The sequence below is a fragment of the Mastomys coucha genome, unplaced genomic scaffold (genome assembly GCF_008632895.1).
Source record: "Mastomys coucha isolate ucsf_1 unplaced genomic scaffold, UCSF_Mcou_1 pScaffold22, whole genome shotgun sequence".
Lineage (NCBI taxonomy): Eukaryota > Metazoa > Chordata > Mammalia > Rodentia > Muridae > Mastomys > Mastomys coucha.
This window is the reverse complement of record NW_022196905.1, coordinates 113086884-113095427: the sequence shown is the minus strand read 5'-3', so window position 1 is coordinate 113095427 and position 8544 is coordinate 113086884. Positions and strand designations below refer to the sequence as shown.

Sequence of the window (8544 nt, the reverse complement as noted above, 5' to 3'; positions counted from 1 at the left end):
ACAGCCACACCAGCACAAAAAGTAATAAAGACAAACCATCTCTTCAGGATCTCTGGCTATGGAGGAGCGACCATCTCTACTTATTCTATCCAGACCCCAGATGCTATTTCTCACCTTAAACTGCTAGCTGGTTCCTTTCAGTATTTTTTTTTTTTTTTAAATCCTTCCTCCTGAAGAGGATGATCAGGAGACAAACCCCAGGGGCCAAGTTGGGGTTGGAACAGCAATTTATAAAGCTACAAGCATCAGATTCCCAGCTTGGAGTTCTGTTCCTCCCCCTTTGAAAGGAATCAGGCCTCCTCTCTCCCCAGAACATAGAGTCGCCAAAGAAAATTCCAGACTCTCAGCCCAACGCCCTGGTTAACGTTCTCAGCCCTGATATCCAGCAAGCTTAGAGGCAGCAGCTCGAGAAACCCCCGCGGGTTGGTTACCTTGTCATTCTGATAGGCAGTAACAGCAATGAATTCTGTTTCCGGGAACAGGTATGTTCGAAAAGTACTGTAAGGCAGTTTCAGGATATCGTTGGCTCTGACGATATGGAACCGCGGCTGGTACTTATGCATGGAGTTTAGTATAGTCTGTAGAAGCAGGGAAGGGGGTGTGCACATTAAAAGAGAAGGGAAAGACCTCACAGGACAAATGACATCCTCATCTCCCCTGCCAAAGCCGACAACGTCCCCACTGCTGGGACCAAAGCCCATCTCCTTGGGTACATTTTCACTCCACAGATGTTATCTTCTGTAGACTCCAAAATTGTTCCTCGGCCGAATTCCTGCCCCCCCCAACCCCACCCTCACCGTCTACACGTTCATTAGTACCTTGAACCCTAGCCTACCTGGGTCCCAAAACTATAATTCCCCTGCCACGTTGCGTGATCGCTTGGGAAGGCCAAAGTCTTAAAAGATAGAGAAAAACATGCATTTTAATTTACAAAATGATTCAGTACTTTAAGCGCCCACTAATTGACAAGCCCAATCCACTTAAGGCCTTGAGAGGCAGAGCTCTAGAGAGGAATATTTATGCCCTAATCAAATCAAGGGTTTCAAATGCAATCCCTGTCCGCTTTAGATATTTCCGAGCCATTCACGTCTTCCTGGGCCTAATCTTTCTGCTTATTCTTCGCTTATCACTGTTTATTCTATAGAAATGTTGGGGAGGGGCAGTGAGGACAGGCAAAGGTCCCCTGGCCCGACTTTCACAGGCAACCCAAGTCTTTCCCTAAGTCCCTAGGCACACTGGAGTACTGGGGGAATCCTCAGGCGCTCCCCAACACACACACACACACACCCACACACACACCATTATATTTTGTTTAACGACAAAGATTTAAACTTGTTCCTATTCCGTCTGACTTTCACCCAGGCCCAAATCGCTTTTAGCAAAAGAAAATAAGCTTTCAAAAAATGTATTCACAGCCTCAAAACAACACTGTCAAGGCTTTGAACATTCAACTCTCCCAAGAAATGACATGGCTGACTTCAAAGAAATAATGTTTGTAAGCAAAACAAGCCCTGTCCACATACAAAACTTTACAAATGGATTCATAACTTTTTATTCTTAGTATTACTCTACACTTCCAGGTCCGGCACCCATCCAGGACCTTGATTGCTATTCAGGTAAATTCTTCTAGAATGTCAGACTTTCCATTATCCAGGGAGCAACAACCCTCACCGCACCCCCAATCCACTCTGCAACTAGGTTGCAAATTTAACAAAGTTGGCTATGTGTAGCAACCAACAGGCAGAGATGAGCCTGGGCCCAAATTCTGAGTTTACCAGGAAGTCAGACCCCCCTTCCCCAGAGTCTCATAGAGAGTCAATGAAACTTACAAATCCGTGTTTATCCGATATATTGTTGGTGAGTTTCAGTTTGTGGAAAGTGACGACTTTGGACATCCATTGCTCCCCCGTAGCGGGGCTGTCCGGGTGTATGTACATTCTCTTTGGCATTTCAGGGTCTGCCTTACCGGCCACCATCCACCGAGAATTGTGAAATTTATATCGACAGTCATCAGCAGCTATAATGTCCATCAATAAAATATACTTGGCCTTTTTATCCAGTCCAGAGCACCTCACTTTAAATGGAGGGAACATTCGCCTACGAGAGCACAGAAAAAGGGAAACACATAAATAAGACCCCCCCCCATAAATGGCTCAGAACCTCAGATTTGGCTTCCAGGTTCCTTGGCACCATCTAAGCTTTCTGCTGGGACCAGGGTGTCTGTAAGGCAACTGCGAGCGAAATTGTTTACTTCCAGGCTAACACTACAACTGCTGAATCTCCCTCTTTTTTTTTTAATACCAAGCCTCAAATCAAATTAATTACAGCAACCTCCTAAGAGGATCTACTGCTTTAAAAAAACAACAAAACACGTTTGTCTATGTGGCTATTTAGATCGCCCTCTTATAAAGATGGATGGATTCTTGCTTATGCTTTTTCTTTTCCTTCTTCTTTCCTGAATGTATTTAGTTTGAAACAACTAGAAGCAGGGTTCTCAGGACCCATGGTTTCTAAAGGTTTGGATTTTCCACCGGCTGATGAGAAATGTATGGAGGAAATAAATGCCCACTTACGGACTGAGGCTGCGTGTGCCTGTGAACATGAGTTCTCAGAGCGAAGGTTGGAGACAGGCTAGCGTCCGGGCCTGGTAACCCATCCGTGATTTAAGCTATAAACCGCATTCCTCTACTCTGTAAGCCACTGCAAGACTCTGCTGTTTAATTTCACAGAAGTGCTGGCTTTCTGTACTTTTGACTTAAAAGGAAGTACCTGGTTATGAAAACCGACTAAATGTCTTGTGGCTTGGAAAATGATCCCGTGCCAAACTTTGGCCTCAAGTAGTTTGGAAGGAGACTGAAAGTGGGGCTTTATTTTTGTGCCCTCCCAACTGGTATCTTGATAAACCTCAATACTACTTACCTATGTTATTTTTCTTTCTTAAATCAGTGGTTTTAAATGCTAGTCCTGGGGTCCCTAACAGTCTTGTTTAGGACAAGGGCACTAAAAGTTACCGTAAAGTAGTAATAATATTCAAACACAAAGGCAGGGTGCATAGTCTCATGGGTTCCTTGGGTCTACACATGTAACCTTAATTGTAAAAATTGCCTGCTCCGGTTTCCCTGGGCTTGCAGACTCAGGAGATGGCAACGGGGGAAAAAGCCCAAAGGTCCTCCCGCTTCCACTGATTTCTCTGCCTCACACCCGCCAGGCTTAGGCCCCCTGCAGCCCCAGAGACAAGCCTGGAGAGTAGAAAGGGCCAGAGGAATCCTCACCGCTCTCCCACTACTGTCTAAGAGGAGCTTAAGGTCTGTCCTGGGAAATAAAATCGAACAGACAAAACCAAACAGAAAGAATGTTCAGAATGGCTTTACAAATAGGCTTCCCGCAACAAGGTGCTCTTTCTCAAATGCTTCAGAAGCAGAGGAGTGCGCGTCTCCCTTCAACGGAAAACACCCTGTATTCTGTAGGGAACCCCGGGCACCGGTCCCTAAGAACCATGCAGAGGGCCCGGGTAGGCTGAGACTTCCTGGCCCTCAAAGTCAGGGCCCTGGAGTCTTCACAAACGTCAACAGTCAGCCAGAATCTACTGTTTTTAAGAGTCAGACAAAAGAGATATGAAAAACTTCAGATGGCTTTGGGGAAGGGGTCCCCACTGATTACTTACCTTCCTGACTTCGTAATGACCATCTCTGTACCCCGCTTGTGAAACTGGTCCCAAAGTTCCTTGGCCTCCAGGTGCACCTTGGGGTCGTCTTCTACGTCTTCTTCGGGTTCCATGGTCTTCAGAGGCCTCAGATGTGCCTGGGGTCCCAGGGATGAGAAAGGGATGCCGGTCTCAGCAGCCCCTACTAACTGATCCATGATGGGCTTGGCCAGGGCTCCGGGCAGCGAGAGCGCCGCGGCGCCGTTGGGAGGCAGCGTTAGCGCGGGGAAGAAAGGCGGCTGGTGGCCCAGCACCGCGCTCATGGCGAAGTCCGGCGCCCGGTGAGGTAGGAACGGATGATAGGCCATGCTTGTCCCAGGGATAACCGGATCTCTCATGGAGAGGCTCATCCACTCCAGACAGGGAACCAGTCCGCAGCAGCTGGCTTGGCTCCGCTTTTGTTGTTTCTTTTCAAAAATAATAATTAAAAATTCAACAGCGACACATAGTTTTGTTTAAAATTAAAAAAGCGGGGCAAATTACATATAAAGCGTTTGAAGGGGAGGGGGAAAGTGTCTTTGGGGGGAAAAAGAACACCGCTTTTAAAGAGGACAAGGCGACAGATCGGGAGACATAGCTGCTGCAAGGGCTGTCCTGGTGCGTTGAGTGTGTTGGAAAAGCCGCTCCTGGAAGTCGGTTTCAGTAGGGCAAGCAGCAAGCAAGGGCTCGACTGGCGCCCGAGCCCTGTGGCTTAGCTGGAAATAGACACAGCAGCCCTTTCCCGGGGTGGCTCCCCGGCTCCCACGCTCTTTGTTGCCAAAGCGCAAGGTTCTCCGAGACTTTTTTTTTTTTAACCTTTTTTTCGATTCCTCCCCCCGCCCCCTAGCTCTTCTCTGGCTTTCTCGCAGGAGGCGTCTTAGTTGAGCTAGACTTTGGCTTTCACAGGCAGCGAGATCAGGGGGGAGAAAAAGTCTCTCCTTTAAAAAAAAAAAAAAAAAAAAAGCGATTTAAGCCCCTTTCCAGCGGCGCTTTCAAAACTCGAACTGCGAAGCTGGCTTCGGTTCGCGATCCTCCTCTCTGGCTCCGGGCTGCGCGCAGTGTCTGGGTGGCGATCGAATGGTGCCTGCGATCTTCTGCCTCGGGGACCCGGCTGTCTTCCTTGTGCTAAAAAAAAACGTGAGCGAAATCGCTTTCCTAAAAATAATAAATTAAAAAAAAAATCGGCGTCCGGGCACGCAGGGCGAGGGAGGATCAAGAAGACGGGTGCAAAAAAAAAAAAAGAAAGAAAGAAAAATATAGGAAAGAAGAGAGAGGAGTGATTGGGAGCTAGAGTAGGCGAGTAAAGGGAGGGAGAGAGAGAGAGAAAAAAAAAGACAGAGAGAGAGAGCACCTCGCCACCCTCCTCCGCCTCTAGAATTCCCCGGGCGTCTGCTCGGCGGCTCTGGACGGTCGGGCTGCGCTGTGGGCTGCAGGAGCCCGAGGCTTGTTGATTGGCTCTTTGACGCTTTCGGACCAATTGTGTGGCTGCATAGGCGTGGTTTTCACAGGTCGAGTGCTGGGGGAATAGAGCCGAGTTATAAAAAGAAGGTGTCGGAAACTGGAACGTCGCTGCGCCGCGCGGTACTACGGCCTGTCCTGCGTTTATGTCAACATGATCAGAGGGGAGGGCGGGGAGCCACCAGGGCGCCGCGCGCTCACCAAAGTCGCCTCTAGGTGGCTGATCCAGAAGAGAGTTCGCAGCAGCCTGGGAGCTCGCCCTAGCTCCTCAGCTCAGCCCACGTCTGAAAGGCCTCAGCCATCCAAGCCCCGGGATCCCGGGAGGAGGCTGGGCCAGGGAGGAAGGGGGAGGGAGCGAGGGCGGGAGCCAGGCAGCTTGCCCGGCTTCCGAGGCGCCGGGCAGGGGCGCTCGCCTCTCGCGCGCTCCGAGCGCTACAGCTCAAGTCCGCTGCCGCTGCTCTAGTGCAAATCTGCAGCTTCTTCCCTTTCCCGGGCCCCGGGCTAGCCGAGCCGGCCGCCGAGCCTCCCGTTCGGCCAATGAGCCTTAACAAAAGCTCCAGGCTCACGCAGCTCTGGAGGGAGCCCCACGTGGAACCGCCCAGCCACCCCTGAGTCAAGTCCTCTAGCTCGTGCGCCCGGGTGCTTCGGATTCCCGAGCCACTAGCGCAGGGGATCCCACAAATCTTTCTCCCCGCTGCTTGCCCCCCACCCGCAGGCACGTGCAGAGATCCAAATGCCCCTCTGGGTTTCTGTGCCTGAACGCGCGCCGACACAGAGACCGAGCCCCACGCGGAAACACACACGCAAATACGTACAAGGCCTGTGCGCCCGGCCCAGTCTACGCTCGGCTCGCTCGGCTGTTGGACTCCTTTCTATTTAAAAATGTATTTACTGACCCTTTTGAGCCCAGTTCCTCTTCCATTCGGATGCGGACACCGGTGTTCCACCCGGATGGGGGTGTGGGTGTAGAGGGAACGAAGCAGCTGAAACAAGTGAGTTCCCGGACTGTCTCCTCGAGTCTTTGCCCTCACCTCCGGGCCAGATCGGCGGGGAACTGCCGCTCTGGGCTGGAAGGCTGCTTGGGGGAGGTGCAGCAACCTCGTATCTTCCTCAGGCATCGTCACACTTATCTCTGGGTGCCTCCGTTCCTTCTCTACCCCACGGACTTATCGTGGCAGATGCGGGGGGGGGGCGAATTTGTAAAACACGTGAAAAGCACCCCCTCATCCCAGATGTCGGGGAGGCTTCGGCCCCTGCTCATCTGGTGGGGAGGAAGGCCAACTGACCAGACTTTGGTTGGGTGACCCTGTAGGACCCCCCCCCCCCGCGCCCCATCCCCGGAAAACCTGCAGTCCTTGTTTGTGGGTAGAGGCGAGCTGATGCATTCCAGTTTAAATGCAGGGCAATCTTAGCATAATTTTTAATTTTCCTGGGACAAGACTTTCCTTTGCTTGGAAAAGGAGCAGAAAGGGGGCTGGTTTCTGGGCCTAGAGATTAGCTTTGAATGTTTCGGTGTGGAGTATTTGCGCCTAGATTTTTCCCTTGGGGACCTTCCCTAACTCCTCGCCCAGGACCCCTTTTTCCAAACTGCAGGTCCAAACTAGCAGCTACTGGGTGAATAGGCAGTTCCTTCTCCCAGGTAGCGAAGGACATTTGAGGCCACGCGCTTTTCCAGTCTTACATGTTTTGATGTACAAGGTTAAGAGCGTTGGGCGCCAGCCCTGAGCTTTCCCTGGTGCGGCCAATGAGAATAGTCATTCTCTGAACTTGGTGTGACCCGCCATCTCGCCCCCTTTCTTTCCCCTTCTCTGACTTCGCGTGTTCATGGTGGAGAAGGGAGAAAGAGGGAGAGAAACGAACCAGGAGGTGGTACCGAAGGCGGTGGCTCACAACACCCCCTTCCTCAGGGCCTGTTCGAAATTGCCGGAGAGTGCAAGAGGCCAGGCCAGGGCCCTCTCTGCACGGGCCACCGGGGTCAGCGCAGATTCTCTGCAGGCAGAAGCCTCCCCCTCCCCCTCCTCGCCTAGCCACTCTCGCCGGAGAGGCCCTAGAACCCAGACCTGCTTTACCAGCATTGGCCTGTTAATCTCTGCGCTCCCGCGTAGAGTACAGGAAAGCGTTGTGCAACTGCAGCGTGTTTGACCCCTTGGTCACCCACGCGGTGCCCTGAGGGTCCACAGGCTAGCCAGAGAGACCTTGGCAACGGGTACCCAGCGTTCTGGCCTCAGGGGGTCTGCTCTGCAAACGCCAGGCTCGCTCGCTGACTTTGCATGCAAATATCTGGCCTTGCTTTTTGGCTCCAGCGATGGAACCAGAGCAATTTCTGACCCTCACATCACCCCCCCACACACACACCCACACACACCCAGACACACTCTTCAGTTGCCTATTTTTGACTGTAGCTCTAACTTAACCCTGGGGTCACCCCACTTTCCACCCCTCACTCTAGTGCGCCAGGGAAAGCGGGGAGGGGGGGCGACGGGGGGAGGTGGGGGTGTGGAGGAAAGTTTGCGGGATTCAGAATCGAAAATGTCTACATGTTGCTAATGGTCTACAAACTTCCTCCAATTACGACTGACCTCCCAGACGCTGCGCCTGGAGGCTCGTGTTCTGCAAGAGAGGCCGCGGAGAAGCTAGGATCAAAAGCAGGAAGGTGCGAACTCTACTTCGTCGTTGCGTGCCCGCCGCGCCCCCCTCCTGGTGGGTGATAAACCCGTTCTGGCGCCGGCCTTGCGCTGGGTGATTAATTTGCGAACAAACAAAGGGGGCCTGGTGGCCACTGCATTAGGGTTAAACATTGGCCAGAGTCTTCCTTAGGCTTGTGGCAGGCCTGGCCTCCTAGAGAAGCCACATGGTTAGCGCGCCTCGAGCCCCTCGTGAGCCTCCAGCTGCTGACCTTCCATGTAGGCTGGCTCTGTTTCTAGACTCCTTGATTGTATTTAGCCAGTCTTTCCAACAAAATCGGGAACTGGGTGAAAGATGGGAATCCAGTGTCCCTAGTAGAAATATTCTCTCGCTTTTTGCGGTAGGATTTTTTTTTCCTTCCCACGATAGGGCCTGGGATTTTTGAACAAGATAAAAACACTATAATGCCGGCAGCTTCTGAGGCAAAAGAGATATGGGGCTTCAAAAATGTGTGTGGGGGTGTGTGAGAAGGGGATTACACACCTCAGCCAACTGTCCCAGCAGGCATCGGTAAGCCTGAAAAACGGGAAGGCGCCTCTGCACTACTCCATTTTCCCTATGGCACCTCCTGCCTCACACTTTAAAGGGGACAGACACACTGACCCTTTTGTGACCGAATGGTGTTTATCTGAAATTTAAGAGAGAAGGAGGGGGAGAGGGAAAGGATGGGGTGTAAGCAGGGTGGTTGGCTAGGTAACTGCTCTAGAAAGTCCCTTTGC

General features: G+C 51.8%; 1 protein-coding gene across 3 annotated transcripts in view; it reads right to left on the bottom strand.

Annotated features, from left to right (window-relative positions):
- Tbx3 (T-box transcription factor 3) overlaps window positions 1-6247 on the bottom strand; it is a 14774-nt gene extending 8527 nt beyond the window's left edge. The window contains exons 1-5 of one of the 3 annotated variants that reach the window (XM_031337655.1): window positions 6037-6247; window positions 3665-5198; window positions 1830-2097; window positions 836-895; window positions 432-578 (exon numbers count right to left, since the gene is read on the bottom strand). In XM_031337655.1, the coding sequence (XP_031193515.1) occupies window positions 432-578; window positions 836-895; window positions 1830-2097; window positions 3665-4053 (864 nt within the window). In that variant the 5' untranslated portion in view covers window positions 4054-5198; window positions 6037-6247. Of the gene's footprint in view, window positions 1-431; window positions 579-835; window positions 896-1829; window positions 2098-3664; window positions 5436-6036 lie in introns of those variants that run through there. The other 2 variants (XM_031337654.1, XM_031337656.1) reach the window with 2 other exon arrangements.
- Window positions 6248-8544: the final 2297 nt, after the last annotated feature.